General features: G+C 43.6%; 1 protein-coding gene across 5 annotated transcripts in view; it reads left to right on the top strand.

The window, feature by feature from the left end:
• Window positions 1-18,893, top strand: part of LOC147711306 (microsomal triglyceride transfer protein-like) — a 370,310-nt gene that overhangs the window by 302,552 nt on the left and 48,865 nt on the right. For all 5 annotated transcript variants that reach the window (XM_086922044.1, XM_086922041.1, XM_086922045.1 and 2 more), the window contains one exon: window positions 11,179-11,303. In XM_086922044.1, coding sequence (XP_086778170.1) covers window positions 11,179-11,303 — 125 coding nt within the window. The remainder of the gene's footprint in view (window positions 1-11,178; window positions 11,304-18,893) is intronic.

The following is an 18,893-nucleotide window of genomic DNA, read 5'->3' as shown; positions in this document are numbered from 1 at the left end:
CCACTGCACCTCAAACAAGCATTATTCAGACAACTTCCTTCGACTAATCTGCTTCAGGAAAATACACTTCCCATGTACAAGGCAGCAGACAATTTAGATCCAATCTTCTTGCCTTCTGATCTGATTGGTGCTGGTACTCTATTTAAACTAACATGGTCTGATAACCCAGCCTTCCCTTTGTAATTTAGTCTCAGAAAACTTTAACACCAATTGTCTAGTCCATTATCAAAAAGTTTCAGAAATTGAACTTTCTACCAGGCACTGCTCTATTAAGTAAGATCCTTCAACATTTGAGGACAATTCAAGAGTAATAATGTATAGAGGGCCCGATTCACAGAACTAACTTAAGACAAAATCCTAAACTTACTATTATTTTGGTATTCACAGCAGGCACTTACTCATTTTGGTATTCACAGAAGGCACTTACTGATGAGTAAGTGCCTTCTGTGAATTCCAAAATGAGTAAGTTACTCAAAATGAGTAAGTTACTTATTTTGGTATTCACAGAAGGCACTTACTCATAATGAGTAAGTGTATTCTGTGAATACCAAAATGAGTAAGGACCTTCTGTGAATAGCAAAATTGTAGTAAGTTTAGGATTTTGTCTTAAGTTAGTTCTGTGAATCATGCCCAGAGAGTGTTTGTGAACTGAAACTACATGTTAAATAAACCTCAATGGGCCAGATGCATCAAGGGTTTTCCTGTTCAAAAACGGGAAAATGCCTTTTGGGATGTATCATCCCAAAAGGCCATTGCAAAATAAGGAATCGCAAAATTAGCAATTCCCTATTTTGCAAATTCATTTAAGGTATTGATTCCTTAAATGCAATTCTGAAAGCACCCAAAATTTGTGATCTGGCCTTAAGGAATCGCAAATTACCACCAACTTCAAGTTGGTGGTAATTTCCTAGAAAAATGCACTTCTTTGCATTTTTCAAAGTACCACGTGGTGCTCTTAGGGCATGTATGTGCGCCACATGTGCACACATGCATATTTCAGGGGTGCAACAAGGTGTCCTTTTGGCACCCTTGCACTCTTGAAATTGCATGTGCAATTTGCGAGTACCCATTGGGTACTCGCGAAGTGCGGATGCAAATCCCATTCATTTCTATGGACCGATTGACCCATAGAAATGAATGGGATGCCCTTCCTTATTTGCGACTCACAAATAAGGACTGCGTAGGAATCACTGTTTAAATTGCGAAACCTACATACATTGCATTTTGCGAGTCCTTAATAGCGAATCGGTAAAATTCACTATTAAGGTCTTGCAAAATACAATGATGATACCTCTGGCCCTATATGATGTAGCCTAGAGATAACCATATCTCTCAGCTATATTTCACAAGGTTGCATAATCTTTAGACGTGTTTTCAGCCAATGACACAAAAGAAATAGCCAAATAAATCCTGATCATGTCAACCTATGGGTCACATCAAAGCCCATGCCCCCCCTCCCCCGTTCCTCCTTTAAGGATTTTTTAACCCTGGTATTTACAATTGGCCAAGTGAAAGTTGAAATCTTTTCTTACTCTATTATGCTAAGTATGTTTTCTGATAAATAGAAACTTCCAGTCAGCTGACCACTCTTGAAGAAACCTCCCTTGTAGCCATCCAACTTGTGCAGTTATCACCTATTTCCCAAACTTCCATGTCTATCCAAACTGATTCAATCAAATGTATTGTAAAATTACAAGCTATTATCATGTAAAATAACATAATACGTTTCTGTGTTCAGGCCAGTCATGAGCACATAGTTAATTATCCGTTTATCTTGTGGGCGAACTGCAGAAGAAGGTGGATGGAGGCGATGTCAGAGTCCAAAGACTTAGATTTTTCGGCGGATATCAACACAATTAATAATCCCTTACGTCTTCAGAGACTCTCTGGTTATTGCATAGGAGGATGTGCAGCCCTGGTTTGCGTAAAGTATTTCATTTGAGCATTCTCTTGAAATCCCCCTATTTGCGTATGTTCCTAGGCAGGTCTAAAGGGGAGTCACCAAGTCCTCTACTTTTTTTGCCCCACATATACAATTTTACAGGATAACTAATTCATTAAAATAGATTCCGCAGTTCCCTGTGAAATTGCTAAATACATAGCATTGGTTTGAGGTAGGCGCGATACATTTTTGCAAATAACAGGCTCAAGTTCAAGTTCAAAAGACCTTTATTCGAATTCCATAAAAGTACCGCAATAAAAACAGCAATTCATTAAAATATACAAACATACAAAAAAAAAGTAGAAAAATATTTCATAATATAAGGTTCATATAATTACAAAATAGTGCAAAGATATAGAGTTCCATACAGTTACAGTAAAGTGCGAGAAGCTCCAATAAAACTAGTTTCTATTTTCAGGGATTTTCCATCATTTTACGCACTCGTATAGCCGATCTTAAAAAAGTGCTGGTGCGAAAAATTAATTCATCAGTATCCAGGGAGATCAGTATACTATACGATTCTTTAAGTGAGAGTGGTCTGTTTTTCTTAAAATATGGAGTTAAGAGCCATTTAATAAATCTAAGATAAAATTTACAAAAGAATAGGAAGTGCAAATCATCTTGTGTGCTAACACCATCACAGGTGCATGGATTAAAATCAGCACTATGGCGATACCCCAGAGGGAAAGACAACAAAATTTTTACTGTACCCGCCCTTAAGCGAAATAAAAGTGATCTCTCCCAACTAGTCATAGGAAGGGACAGATAATTCGGGAGGGGTTGACTACAAAGTTCGTACCCTACGTATTTTGCAACACTTGATTTCTGCAATTCTCTTCCTATCCTTTCAGTGTTATAAAGTGCATACAGTGCATTTTTGACCTCAAGTTTATCCTTGATTTCAATTGACATAGGATCAGTAAACAAATTGCCTCTATCCACTGCAATAAGGGATTTAGAAACTTCTAGGAGCCAAGGAATAGCCATTCCATGATCACAATTTAAACAGTCCTTTATGATGTTTTGTGTGAGGACGGCCGCATTATTCCCCCAGACTCTGATCCAAAAAAGTGCTGGTCTGGCTCTAATGAAGTCACTTATATACGGAAGATTCAATTCACTATGGCAAATAAAATCAGAGGATGAGATAGGGGCACCCAACATTTTTTTGCAGAAGCGAATTTCCTCTCTTTGTATACAATGACTGCTTCCCGACCCCCAGACCTCAGCTCCATACGAGGCAACAGGTGAGCACTGTAATTTAAAAATCTTTAAAATAGCCTTGGTGGCACCAATTTTCTTTGGGCGCGGAAGACTCAAAACAGAATTGGTGGCTTTCGAGAACTTGCTTGTGGTGTGGGCCAAATGCCCACTCCATGAGCCGTTCGCAGCGAAAACCAACCCTAAATAAGGAAACTTAGGAACAGATTCTAATTTATCTGTACCTATCTGTATGGTGTTGAGTTTCCTTTTGCCAGGACCACAGGACATGATAAAAGATTTCTTAAAATTGACCCTCAAATCCAGACCCTCCATGAAATTAACAAAAGTATGTACAAGCAGACGAAGAGCATTTGGTGTGCGGGCAATAAGCACCGCATCGTCTGCATATAGAAGCACTGGTAGGGGTTTCCCTAAGATTATCGGAACATCTGTTGTGACTTTTTTCAGGCAATTAGATAAACCATTAATATAGATGATGAACAACAGGGGTGCTAAAACGCACCCCTGTCTCACCCCCCTACCTATATCAATGGCTCCTGAAACTTCTCCGCCCATCCCGATTCGTACTTGTGCTTTCAAATCGGTGTGTAGGTAGGCAAGGAATCTCACAAGGGTGTCATCAAGGCCATTGTGTGATAAAATTGACCAAAGTTTAGATCTGTTCACCAAGTCAAAAGCAGATGAGAGATCCATAAAAGCGAGGTAGGTAGGGGATGATTTAGCAATGCTGTACTTATCAATTGTTAATTTCAGATTCAGGCATTGCTCAACTGTTCCTACCCTGCTCCGGAATCCCATCTGACAAGGGTCCAGGAAGTCTGCATCTTCTCCCCATTCAAGTTCTCTATTATAGATTATACGTCCCAATTTTTTTAAAGTATTATCCAAAAGGGAGTTTGGGCGATAATTAGCTGGTTCTGACCTATCTCCCTTTTGTAAATTGGGACGATAATACTAGTTGCCCATGTGGCCGGCATAGCTGCTGATGGTAGGCTGTTAAAGACATTGAGAAGTATAGGTGTCCATAAGTCAGCGTTATGCTTGATAATATCTATTGGAAGGCCATCGGGCCCGGGCGCCTTGTTTCCCAGACTCTCTTTTATGGCTATTTTGACTTCATGAGCTTCGATCTGTAAACCACGCAATTGTCCTGAATTAGAAATACGGTGTTCCTCAGGTGGGGCTGCATACATTTTTGAGAAATTAGTCTCCCATGCATCACTTGTAATATTACAACTGATTTGGTTAAGCTTCTTGCCCATTTCTCTCGTTTTTCTAACGGCGGCCCAGAAAGGGCCGCTACCACCCAAATTTGCACTAGTCACCAATAATTGCCACTGTTCAGATAGCAGATTAGCCTTTCTTTTCAGATATTTTAACTTTGTAATGTTTCCTGGCTGCTTGAACGGTCACTTTGCACCTAGGTTTAGCAGAAAGTGCCTTTCTTAGCTCCCTGTTTGCCAAGGAACAGGCTGAATCGAACCACCTTGGCTCTTTACCTTCCTTGGGTAGTGGGACTGACAAGAAAGTTTTTATGGAGGAGCAGAGTACTTCAAAATCAGTGATTATCTTGTCGTAGTTACTGCTTGGGGACATACAAGACTCAATCAGCTGCGGGTGTGACGTTTGTACTTTATCTAGAATTGCCCCACAGTCCACTCCCCTCCATTTTAATCGTAGACCATCAATTGATGGTGTAATGTCCCTTGCACCATTTAAATTCATAAAAATTGGGCTCGGTGCGAGATTCAAAATTACAATTAGTGGATTATGGTCACTGAAAGCTGTCACCACCACAGAAGTTTTTACTATACAATCTGTTAGCAGAGGTGACATGAATATATAATCAATAATGGAGCTGCTATCCCTACTTATAAACGTTGGGGCGGAAGGGGAACTGGGGCTATACCCTACTCTCATAGCGTCAGCAAGGTCGAATTCAGTTAATATATTAGATAATTCAGTACCCCTGCGTTCGGCTTGATCTTGGTAAGTCCCGTTCTCAAACCCATTTCTCTTTATTAATTTAGCATTGAAATCACCCCCTATTAGAATCCCTGATTCTGTGTCTGATAATAAAAAACATTCCAATTTACTTAAGGCTTTTGATAATGCCAAGAAGTTCTTATTCGGTACATGATAAAAATCATTATTGTAAAAATTGATTAAATAAATCGTGGTCTTTGACTTTAACTTAAATTCTAGGATTTGGGTTATCGCTATGCAGGTCTCTAATTCAACCACCTGTCAGGATCTTAATCCCGATGAACAAACCACCCACTGCTCTACCAAAACTAGGTTTGGGTGATGTTATGCTGAAGCAGTGATAGCCCTCAATGTATAAATTCCCTACAGCCCACGTTTCTTAAAACATGAGAATATCAATGTCGTCAATTATCTTGGCCCATGCGGGGTCCAGAAGCTTAGATTCCAGTCCTGCCACATTCCAGCTGAGAATTGATAGGCCATGGGTACTGCGACACTTACTAGGCTTACTCCCGATACTCCCCGTTTTATTCTCGATGATGTTAACAGCAACAGATAATGTACTGTTGGTGGTCATGTTGTTTGCAGGAGTGTTCGGGACCGGACGTTCTTCAGTTAGTACTGGCTGGTCCACAGGGCTGTTATTTATAACTTGGCTAATGGTATTACTTTTAGCCATTTTGTCCAGTCAGTCCTGCTCATCTAAGTTAGAGAAGTATTCGAACCGATTGTGAGTAGGGATGTTAAAGAATGGCCTAGCTTCAGTTATTGGTTTGAATAGATTTGGGGTAATAACTGGGTAAGGCCTTTCTCTATAGTCGTGCTGGGGCATTGTTGGGAATTGCGGATAATGCATAGGATAATGAAGAGGTACTGCAATTGGGGCCTGATGTCACAATGTATGTCCGTTTGGGTAATTAAAATCTTGATTTTGAGAAAAAAGCGGTGATTTGACCCTAGCTCCAAAGTTCAAATCCTGCTTTTGGATGGCAAAATTATTTATCATATTTTGTTTGGGAGATATCAAGTGTCTATAAAAATAGCCTAGTGGAAGGAGAGTAGTAGTGAATTCCCATGGTGAGGGTAATGGAGCACTAGCAAGTGTTTTCTCCGCCCATTGGGGATTTTTGAAACTTATTGTTACACAGTCTCCCTCAAACTTTTTCCTCAGTGGGCCTATCCAGCCCGCTCTTTGAGTGTGGTTGATCTCCCTTGCCCCTTCTATAGGAAAATTGCAGTTTGCAATCAACCAGTGTAGGGTTTTGTTTTTAAGGGATGTAGGGGTTTCTTCTTGGTCCTTCCTTAATTTCGAAACGTTAACTAGGACCAACACGTATGCCCCACACTCAGGTGGTAAGTTAATACGTGAGGGAACCGGACTTGTGGTTTTTTGGGGAGGTTGGGCCATGGGTAAACTATTCGGAGGGTTATGTGGTTGGGTCATAGAAATCCCCTTCGACTGTTTAGTATTTTGATCCTTCCTTGATTCTGAGGCTACTTTAATGATATTGGGGTTCGGTGCTAACTGGTCAGTAGTGGTCCCTTTAGCTGGAACCTGCGGAGGCTTATGCACTGTGTTTGTGGTAGGCGCTTGGGGATTACTTGGTTTAATGCCGGCAGGCTTAGTAGAGCTTAATTTGATTGATGCACGAATAGGGGCGCCTTCTCTAGATAAGTTCTTAATGGGAATACTTAGTTCAGCTAGTTGCTTTTCTATGCGGGTGAGCCTACTTTCTATAGGGGACAAATAAATGCTAAGTAGCTCACCCAGTCTTTCTAGCATGTGATCATTTGCAGTATAGGCATCAAATTTGCCATCCTTATCTTGCATCCCCCCTTGACGCTCCTCGCTATCTTCTTCCTCGATAGTCTCCTTTGTCCTACTTGTATTTAGGCAAGAGTTGGCACCTTTCCTAGTCTTTCTTTTGGTCAACCCTTGTTTCCTAACCTTTGAAATTCAGGACTTTGGTGCATGTGGTATTTGTTTCTGGATAGCACCCTCCCGTCTACCTCTTAATTGCCTTGTGCTATCTGCTGATGTTACTTCTGGGGTAGGATTAATATTCAGATCAGGGGTTTTCTCCAAGTCCATGCTTATATCTGTATCAGAGTCTATCAATGGTATTGAGGCAGATAAGTTAACCTCATTTGGAATAGTACAAAACACACAGAGCACAGGGGTTTGAGGCTGTGAGATATTGCACCTATCCACTAGTGTCACTTAGATATCTGAGAGTTTTAGGTGCTAAGGACAGGAGATCCAGACCCCTAGGTCTCCCTGAGACTAAAAAGTCTCAAACAACACAATTTCACACAATGTCCAGCACTCTACAAATGTATGGAAACGATCTATTTCTTTATCGTTCTAGTAACTAACGAAAAATTATTATGGTTAAACAGCATATAACACCATATAGTTACAACATTCCAAATATTTCATCCAAGTAAGTTAGGGAGTCTTCAATAGTTGAGTAGTCTTTTTATTCTGTTCAAAATGTTTTCTTCATAAAAGCAATGTTGTAGCCAGTGCCTACGCGTTTCGTCCAAACAGACTTCTTCAGGGCCGATTAGTCACTGTTTTCCTGTCTAGTCTGATGCTTCCTCTAAGGGAATTGTATGTAAATTCCTTTCTCAGCGTAGTTATGCAAGTGTTGAGACAAGTATCTTGTAAACAATAGTCGGTTGTCCCGTAATTCAAAGAGATTTTTTCGTACTTTCTTTGATGAGGTAATATTTTCTTAGCCGGAGTATTATGGGTCCAACTTATTGTTATGAAGTGCAAAGTCGAAGCATCATGGCATCGTGGCCGCTTTCCTTTACGGTTAAGTTAACCTCATTTGGAATAGTGTGTATATCTGCGCAAACGTCAATTAGGGGTCCGATATTGCTGAGCGAAGCCTGGTTGGGTGTGGGGGCAGATGCGATAAGTCCAAGGGATGAGCGTTTAGCTTGAACTAGGTCTTGTAAGACCCTGCGTTCCAGAAGTAAAATACCCTGGTCTATGGCATCATTGGCCCTAATTATAAAGTTGTCTATGGGGCCAGTCACTGAACCTCCCCCGGCTGCAGTTCTACTGCGGCTACCCCTTGGAGACATGTTAGAGTTAGATATTGGTGCAATAACCCAGCCCCAGAATACAGTCAGATAGCCATTCTATTCTGGCAGGTAACAGTAACCACATGTCCTTCAGGAAAGCCCTGAAAACGCACCTGTATGTCAAAACCTGCTGAACTACCTTGAGCTCGCACTAAGCAATCAGTCACAAGCGCTGCGAGGCCTCCGGGTAGTTTAGCGCTATACAAGTGCAATTTTCATTCATTCATTCATTTGTTAATGCCAAAGATGCAATGAGCCGCACACAAAGCAGAGAAAAAGCAGCTCAATACAATAAAGTATAAGACAATATACTGGCGCTCCCAGCGCATATACGAAACAATACAATAGTGTCAATATTCCACAGTTCATCTGCAAGATAAGGTGGTCAAGGGTGGATAATGTACCTTAGATCAAGATGTTAGAGGGGTGCGCCCGCCCCGTCCTCCTCCGGCCTCTGACGGCCACAGACGGCCCGCCCTCTGCCCGGGCTCAGCCCGGCGTCGCCCACGCACGTCCCGCGACGCGGGAGGAGCGTCGCGGCTTTATGCGCCTCCGGGCACGGCAAAGTAACGCCGCCTGCAGCATTACTTTGCTGTGCCCGGAGGCGCATAAAGCCGCAACGCTCCTGCAGAGGAGCGGGAGACCAAAACCAACGGGGGCATCACCAGAGGACCTTGCCTAAGCCCTGTAAGCCCGGACACCGCGCTCACCTGCCTGCTCTCCCCCGCCGCCGCACCAGCAACCGCGGCCGCCGAGAGGGGGGAGCACCAGCCCAACAGGGACTACATCCCCCAGGATCCCTTGCTGGGACTCGGGGGATGCCGCCTGCAGCATTACTTTGCCGCGCCCTGAGGCGCATAAAGCCGCAACGCTCCTGCAGAGGAGCGGGAGACCAAAACCAACGGGGGCATCACCAGAGGACCTTGCCTAAGCCCTGCAAGCCCGGACACCGCGCTCACCTGCCTGCTCTCCCCCGCCGCCCCACCAGCAACCGCGGCCGCCGAGAGGGGGGAGCACCAGACCAACAGGGACTACATACACCAGGATCCCTTGCTGGGACTCGGGGGACGCCGCCTGCAGCATTACTTTGCCGCGCCGCGCAGGCGGCGTCCCCCGAGTCCCAGCAAGGGATCCTGGGGGATGTAGTCCCTGTTGGTCTGGTGCTCCCCCCTCTCGGCGGCCGCGGTTGCTGGTGCGGCGGCGGGGGAGAGCAGGCAGGTGAGCGTGGTGTCTGGGCTTACAGGGCTTAGGCAAGGTTCTCTGGTGATGCCCCCGTTGGTCTCCAAATAACAGGCATTAATTTGATTAGGCCCGCATATGTTTTAGAAACATCAGTTTCGTGCACCAAGCAGAGTTTTCATTAATAACATTGAACCGCAAAACAAGAGGTTATAAATGTCTATAGATGATAATTGTTATTCATTTTTAAGACCTAGTTCCAAACCAAATATAGTTTATTCCCAAAAAGCATTTCTGTCTGTCTTACTCATATCCCAAAACCAACTATGATTAGTTTCTCTTTGGTATAGAGTGTATTGAAGGGGTTCGCACGTTTTCTGGTGCCATACGATTAAATATGATACTTGGTTAGCTGAATGGTTATTCTGTCGTCTATATTTGTGTTTTGCATTTATATCTCTGTCATGCTAACAAACCAGAAAATATTTTATCGTTTATGGTCCTCACTGTAGAAATACCTGTTATTCCAGAATGAATTTTAGACCGAAATTGGTATCTAGAGTTTTCAAGTCTATGATCCTTTTAAGAAATCATGTTATTTTTCGAGATTCCACGTTCTTAAACTCCTTGGGCCTCATTCATGAGAAATGACGCATCACTGCATGAAAGCAGTGATGCTTCCCTGTAAGTGCGCACTCCTTGCGACATTCCTGACGCGTCATATTTATAATATGACGCATCATGTCGCAAGGAGTTACAGATACGCCAGTATTTCTGACGTATCTGTATGGCGCCAAAGTGGCGCATTGCTGGAGTGTGTCACAAAAGTGACTCCAGCAATGTATCCTTTCACATGGGGCAGGCCCCATGTGAAAGGGCCTGCGTCAGTCTTACACCTCCTGTGAGGCAGGCGCAAGATTTTGACGCAACAGCATCCTAAAAGTGGTGCAGTGAAATCTCATAGATTTCACTGCGCCACTTCTACGACCCTTCCTTGGGTCAATACAGCCCCCTTGCATACATTATACCTGGTGCAGGTATAATAGGGTGCAGGGGTTTACAAAGTGACGCATCTACCTAGATGCGTCACTTTGTAAATATGGCGCAACAAGGCGCATTTTTTACGCCACTGGTGCGTCACAAAAAGTGACGCACCAGCAGCGTAAAAGTGACGCACAGCCTCATAAATGAGGCCCCTTGTAATAAAGTCCAGAATTAATGAAGAGAGAGGCTCTCTAAGACACTCATCCTCTGACTATCCAAATTTATGTACATCTGAATAAACACTTCAAAAAATGCCTCCAAAGTTCATCTGTTACCAACACCTGTTACACAGTTATGAATTTCACCACTTTAACAAGCTAAAAAGTGTCCACAAAGGTTATTACCCTGCCCCTTCCTCAATCTTTTGTCTACACACTCTGCGTTGCTGCCTTGTTTCTATCCTTCTAACATGTTATTATTCTTTTGACACCATTTTGTCACAGTTTTTTTTTTTTGCCGCACATACCTGTATAAAATAATTTTCTCCTTTGGCTATTTGATTGCCTGCGTGGACACCACTACTGTAAGTTACTGTTTATTGATTTGTCATCCAGAACCTGGCCAGTGCCATAAGAAAAAACACAAAGTATAAATGCAAAATAATGTATTTATATGTTGTATCATAATTTGTATGCACTAACACCCAATACAAAGCAGATTTTTTTTCTAACTGTGAATTGCATTTTCACTTTATTTGTTGTTGGCAGGGGATTCAATTGCAGTCTGGAATACAAGCAACAGCAGAATTTCAAGGTGGACTTGGGTTGGAAATTTTTGCAAACGTCGATGTCAGTTTGTGGGACCAAGATTCCAGAACAAGCATCAAAACCAAGTATGTCACTCAAGGGCAATTTCAAATGTGCATGTTTAAGAGACTGACTGCATATGATCTTGACACGTGGAAAAACGTTATAAATGCATCTGATATTGTATTGTACACCATCCCTAAGGGCTATAGTGGCTGCTGAACGTCTTCTGCTTCAGCTATAGGCTCAAGCTTAGGAACAGGGTCTATACCGAGGAAGATTGCCTTTAACGAGGGGTATCCCTCCTCAGAAGCACCACTGTGTTAATTTGAGCCAGTGATTGCAGGTAGGGACTACTAGTTCTTCTGTTTCGAGACCAGTACTTATTTCTCCTCACAAAAGGAGGAAAGAAACAGGAAGATAAAGACGAGTAATGGTAGGAGAGGAATCAAGCAGGGATGAAAAGATGGAATAAAGGGGCAAGTGGGGTCTGGTGGTGGATGAAAGAGGCATGAGGTGGACTCAAGACTTCACAGCCTTGGTGTTCGTCATTCCAGCATTTGATAGCGCCGGCCGTGGGGTTTTGAGTAAAATTTTAGACCCCTGCACTTCTTCTTTTACAAATTGATCACTAGCTATCGTGCCATCAGAATATTTTTCCTACTGAGGATAGAGGGTTCTAAATTAGGCAGGGAGAAACAGAAAAAACAGTCTTGGAACGTTGGAGCAGAAGGTTATACTAGCTATTGTGGACACTCTTCCTCTATGCTGTCTCTTCTGTCTTCAGTGGAGCTCCCAGGATTCTAGGGTTCTACTCGAGATCTTCTAGTTAAAATAATTAGTGTGACAGGCCTCCTTTATCATTACAGTTGTGCACACCTCCAGTTTGTCTCGCCCTAGGTAGGCAAATATTCATATTTGAGTTGGGATGCATAGTGGTGAGTAGAACATTTCTCGCTTTCCTACAGGCAGCTACACTACAATAGTTTTCTACTCGTATTAGATTTGCTCCAACCCAAAATTGCACAGTTTAGTTTCTTTTAGTTCAGTAACTTTATTCAAAAGTCAAAGGCATTCATAACAGTGCATAAAGAATAGTCCAATTAAAGTGAATAAAAATTGTTCTAGCTGACTCAACAAGAATTTTCAATTCTATTAGGGACACGAAGGCGAGGATTATGCTTCTCTTTACTTTACTGTCAAAACAGCAGCCAATGAAAACATAGCATAACTCGGAAGGACAACCCCCTCCTCAGTGTGCACCAATCATATAACACACACTGTTATAAATGTCTCCAAAGACCTTTCAACACAATCCATAACTTAACTGACAAACTCTGAACTCTGCCGATTCCATCATCGACTCCAAGCCAACTTCAACACAGGAACTCTTCCTGTCAATCTCAACCAAGTTGATAAACATCCCCAATTCAGTTTACTCCATATCCGAGACTTCCAGTGAACTTCATCATGATCCTTCAAGTATGTTTGCCTTGTTCTCCTGCAAAGAGAATAGTATTTGTAATACGCCATTCATAACCTCAATGTTGTCCATAACAAACATGTTATTCAATAGTCACAATGAACATACTTCCAATAACAACAAACGGGTGGGAAGAAAAACCAAGTCATCATCATGAACAGTACATGAACTTTTTACCAATCTTGCGATAATTAATCTATCACTTATAGTGTCATCATCCAATTACCTGGGCGGGATAATCCTTTCTTCTGTGTCCTTAATAGATTTTAAAATTCTTATCGCGTCAGCTAGAATTTTCTTTATTCTATGTCAGTCCACAGAGGCTCAGATTATGCTAGTTTAAAGTTGTTCCAGAACCCTTGAGGGCACATCCACCATAGGTTTCTGATAAAAAATTTTAAACGTAGAGTCAGAGGATTAATCTGCCGCAGTCATAATATCTTGTAAATGGGAGCCAGTATAAAAGGTCTTGTAAGCCATCGCTCCTCTAACAGAATGCGCTCCAAACATTGAAGTATCAACACCTGCTAGCCGTAAAAGCCAAGTAACCCACCTGGCTAAAGTTGCTGCAGTGACTGGGCGACAAAGTCTCTGTAGTGAAATGAACAATTGCCTTGCAACATCATTCCTGAATTCTCTAGTGCAATCCTCATAACATTTTGAACATTGTACCACACATAACTTGCTATGATGAGGAAAAGCAGGATATGAAATACATCTAGAATGTGTCTTTGTCCTCTTTGAGATAGTGAACAAAACTCTAGCGGGAATAAATACTCTACCTGCTATATCCAAAGCACGAACGTCCAAGACACGACTGCAGGATAGATACCAGACATAACATCGTAAGCTTCGATGACAGTTGCTTACGCCATAACCCCTCATTAGCTGGCCAAGTCTTAAGGAAACGTAACACTACGTTAATATCCCACAAAACAGAATACTTGGGTGTCGAGGGTTAACCAAATGGATGCCTCTCACCACTTTACACACCAGGGGGTGTTTCCCCACTGGTTTACCATCCACATGTGGATGACCTGCTGAAATAGTTGAACGAAAGTTGTTAACTGTCCGATATGCCAGGCCCGACACCACAAGTTCTGAAAGAAAATTAACTATCAAATGGGCACCGGATCCCAAGGGATCTCCTTGCCGTTCAGAACGCCAACTAACCCATCTACGCCAGGCTTATTAATATTGTTTGTGGATTGCGGGCGCCCATGCTTATGATGAGAAAAACAAAGCCTCCTGTGAAATTCCAGGCACTTGCCACCATCGCTTGAAAGTCTCCACGCCAGGAGGGACAATTGACCATACATCACCAACGGATGAGGTAATCCCAGAGCGTCCTCCAGAATCTCTGGAAATGACCGCAGTCGCAGTGGAAGTGCACACAACAAGGTTAGAGTCACCGGGAACCAGGCCTGCGCTTTCCAACATGGTGAGACTAGTATCACCTTCGCCTTCTGTCGTCGCACCTGTGCCAATATCCTTGGAATCATGACGTAAGGTTGAAAGGCATATAGAATGCCCATCGTCCTTGATTGAAAAAATGTGTCTGAGCTGATCGCCAGAGGATCTGGTCACCAACTGTAAAACTGAGGTAGTTGTGTGTTGAGTCTGGACGCAAATAGATTCACTAAACATGGACCCCATTTGTGATTCAGTTGTTTGAATACTGAGGGATGCAGTCTCCAATCGCTGGCATCCCACAGGAATCGGGAGTTCCAGTCAACTACCACATTGGAATAACCTGTGATGTATTCCGCCGTCACCTGTACATGATGGGCCAGACAATAATGCCAAAAGTCTTTGGCTATCTATACCAGAAGACGAGACCTCGTACCCCCCAGACGATTGATGTACCTTACTGCTGACACATTGTCCATTCGCAGTAGAATACAGCAACTCGCCAGTTGCAGTGAGAGTGTCCGAATCAAAAACCATCCTGCAAGAAGTTCTAGACAGTTGATATGGAGTTTCAGTTCCTCCTGGGACCACCGACCCACAGTCTCCACCGAGCCGAATCGGGCTCCCCAGCCCCATCTGCTGGCATCGGATTCTATGACTAGCTGCGAAAATGGCCTTGCCCTTTCATGCATCCATGTGCTCCAGCCACCAATTCATCTCGGTCCAGGCCTCTCTGGAGATCAAAATCTGTTCTGCATAACTCAGACCTGTGCGTAAATGTAGAATCTTCAAACGTTGAAAGTGCCCTGTAATGTAAGGGTCCCGTGAAATTTGCTTGAATTGGCAAGAAGGCCCATCAACCTGGCCAGCGTCCTCAAAGATATATTCGGAGAGGCAAGTGCTCTCCTTAACTCCTTCTTGATAGCTACTCTCTTTCTCAGTGGCAATAGTAGTTGAGCTGTAATCAAGTCTACCTGAAAACCCAGGAATTCCAACGATTGTGTCGGAATCAGAATAGATTGCTGTGCATTGATGACGAAGCCCAATTCTTGTAAGAGTTGGACCGTCCAGTTCAGATGCAGAAGAACTGTGTCCATATTCTGTGCCATAATCTGAATATCGTCTAAACAAGTTAGAAGTCTCACCCCGTTCTCTCAGGTTCTAGAGTACGGGTTTTAGTAACTTGGTGAAACACCAAGGGGGGGAGAAGAGACCAAAGGGCGTGGCTGAAAATTTTAACTGCTGGTCTCTCCACTGGTACTGCAGAAACCTCCGATGAGGCGGAAACATTGGCACTGCCAGGTATGCGCCTTAAAGATCCAGACGCACCATCCAATCCCTTTCCAAAAGGATGTCTCTTAACACGTGAATGCCTTCCATTTTAAATGGCGATACACTACTCAGGAGTTGAATTCCCTCAGATTGAGCACTAGCCTGAATACTTTGTCCTTTTTGGGCAGTAGAAAGATTGTACTTACGAAACCCAACGGATGAGGAGTAGTTTGCACGACAGCCCCTTTTTCAGCAGTAACTGAACCTCGTCGTCCATAAAAGACATCTCTGCTCGGGAAAAATGTAGTGGAGGCGGAATATGAACTTGCTGGGGTAAGGCATTGAATTCTATCTAAAACCCTGATACTGTTTGAAGGATCCAAGGAAATAGTGTGAGTCTCCCACCTGTGGTGGAACAAAGAAATCCGATCTCCCACCTTGGTGTCCCCAGCATGCATTAACTTTACCTGAGTAAGAGGTATCTCCGGAAGAATTATTCTGTCCTCTGCAACCTCTGTGCTGTCTCCCTCTGTCCCCGCGATTGCGGGTAGGGTAGAATTTTGAGCGCTGTGCACCACCTCTGCCACGTTGCATGAAGCCTCGAGAGGTCTGATTGAATCCTCGGTATGTCGCTCGACCCCTGAAGCGTCCGGCCCTGTTAAAAAGGCCAGTAGGGAATACTTTCTTGATGTTCGCCTGAGCCTTATCCAGGGCGGAGAATGGGTTCACATATTTCCCCATTTCTTTCACAAATTTGTCCCTAAAAAGCATGCCATTGGCCAGCGTGCCTGGTCCTGTTTTCGTCATCTCCGCAAGTTGAGGATCAATGCGCATAAGGAAAGACCTTCTCCGTTCCGCCGAAAGAGCACAATTTGCGTTCCTTAAGAAACACATAGCTCGTTGTGCCCACTCCAGAACCTCTGTGGGGTCCAATGTAGCTTTGGAGTCTTTGGCCATGACCTCGGCATCTAAGATCTTTGTCAGGGGACCGGTTACGTCAAGGAGTTTATCCTGACAGCCCCTCCAAGCCTGGTCGAGTCCCTTTTTGGGGTCTTTGGCAAACTTTTTCATAAAAGTGGCCATGTTTGGGTCAATTTCCGGAATGTCTGCCACTTTTCCCAATAAAGATGGTCTGGGACATTCAGAGCGCAAGGTAGCCCTGACTTAGTTTTCAAAACCTCTCCGGAGATTTTCTTGTACATAATGTGCCACCTCGACACAGGGAAGCCACTCAGTGTCCTCAATTGTATAATGTTTCTGGGGTAGAACAAAAGGTTTTTATTGACCGGTTTATTTTCCACATGGTGGGACTTACGTTTCCATTTCGTCACCGGTCGTGAGGCCTGCGATTCCCTATCCAAATCCGATGTGTCAGGTGTGGTAGGAGAAGATTCCTCTGAGTCCCCCGTTTGCGTCGTCGCCGCTTTATTAGACTTGAGGGACCCCATATAGCCATGGTCATTCATAACATTACGGGCTATCCGAGCAAGGACCTCCACTGAGGTATGACCTGAGGATTCTCCTTGCGAAGCACCAAACTTTCTCTTGCCATAGTTCTTCAGTGGCTTGGTAAATGGTTGTAAGGCCTTAATTAGCACCCTGTTTACTGAGCCATGGACGTGGGTAACAGGGCCTCAACCAACTGCTCCTCCATAAGGTGCCCTTCGGGTTCCTCATAATCAGCATATTCATTAAATTCCACCCCCCGATCTTCCTCTTCGGTGTAGTACGCCATCTTGCTACATGAGGTCTGAAGAAGCTTTAGGGGGGGAAACCCTGGAGTTTTCTTATAAATGCAGGCATCTTGAAACTGATCCTAAAGCACAACACTAAACTGTGTCTAAAGCAGTACAGTAAGCCAACTAACAGCTATGTGCCAAAACTTTCAGTGAAATATATACTTGAAGTGGAGGGAGCCACCCCTATTCTCCCCTAGGGCAGAGCCCAGATCCGTAAACGCTCCGGTCGGCGTTCAAAGGGACCGGGGATCTCGCAGCCCACTCCAGCTGATGCGCGAAGAGCTGATTGGTAAATGTACTCGCATCGGCTTATCGCGCATGTGCGGAGCATGGGCATAAAAATAGGACTGTTCCCCAAGTGTGCCGGATTGAGCCCACAAGGCGCCGGAGCACTAAAAAGCGGCAAACACCACCCACAACGGGAGCCTGAGACAAAAGGATACTTAAATCCGAGTTAACCCCGCGATTTATAAACAACAAAATCGGCAAAGAAAGTTGCGCCAACGCGCGCGCCTGCTGACAAACGTGCTAACAGTGCTAGAAATAAATACAGTGATATCAATTCAGATAAAGATACCCCCAAATTCCCCAAGATTGAGAAATGAAATGTACTTATCTTGCTGCTGCAACAGCAAAGAAAGAGGAAGTTATCGTTATTGTGGAGACATTTATAACAGTTTGTGTTATATGATTGGTGCATACTGAAGAGGGGGTTGTCCTTCAGGGTTATGCTATGCTTAAAGTTTTCATTGGCTGTTGTTTTGCCAGTAAAGTGAAGAGAAGCATAATCTGAGCCTCCGTGGTCTGACATAGAATTGAAAAAGCATAGAATTATGACAATGTGCAGTTGATTTAAAAAAATATCCTTCCCTATAAAAGATCTCCTAATAGTTCAACAGTTGAACAAAACATAATGCAGGTCTGCATTTAGTAAATGTATGTTTATTTTTTATTTTTTATAAAAGTCTATACAATTTGTTCTTCAAAAAGATAAGTTGCAAGAAAGACGGATCCGAGATACCACCTCGAGGACAAACACAGACACTAGAGCTATGGTGTTGCCATAAAGTAAGAATAGGAGATGTTGGATTGTAACAGCTGCAATGAGGAGAAATCAGAGATCCTCTTGTACAGCGAGCGCATTCCCTGTGGACTTCAGAGAGAGAAATTATGGCCACCAGGTTCTCCCCTACCTAGCTTTAAGGGTGACTCTGTTAATAATCTCGGGGCCTGGTTCAATGAGAACCTGACCTTCTCATCGCAGGTTAAGAAGTTGGTGGGCTCTTGTTTTACCATCCTGAAGTCTCTGAGGAAGTTTCTTCCTCTTCTGCCTAAATCGGCGAAGGAAAATGTTGTTCGCGTTTTAATTCTCTTGTGCCTCGATTACGCTAATGTACTGTACGCTGGCATTCCGGGTTATATTTTGAATAAGTTGCAGGTGATCTAAAACTCGGCTGCCCGACTCCTGCTAGGCCTTTCCAGCAAGTGTAGTGTGCGTTCTCATCTGCGATCTCTGCATTGGCTGCCGGCGGAGGCTCGAATATAATTTAAAATATGATCCATTGCCCACAAAGCCCTCCATGGTCTGGGTTCCATTTATTTTCAGAAGAGATTTGCCTTCTATACTCCGGCGAGACAGCTCGTTCTTCTTCCCAACTTTTGGCGCAGATTCCTTGATTGAATCGCCAAAGGCATGGCGGGAGCTCTTTTGCCCGGCTGGCAGCGCAGGCATGAAATGCTCTGCCATTGGCATCGAGGGGTGTCAAAGACCC

Source organism: Lissotriton vulgaris, chromosome 5 (assembly GCF_964263255.1).
Source record: "Lissotriton vulgaris chromosome 5, aLisVul1.2, whole genome shotgun sequence".
Classification (NCBI taxonomy): domain Eukaryota; kingdom Metazoa; phylum Chordata; class Amphibia; order Caudata; family Salamandridae; genus Lissotriton; species Lissotriton vulgaris.
This window is presented reverse-complemented; position numbering and strand designations above follow the sequence as displayed.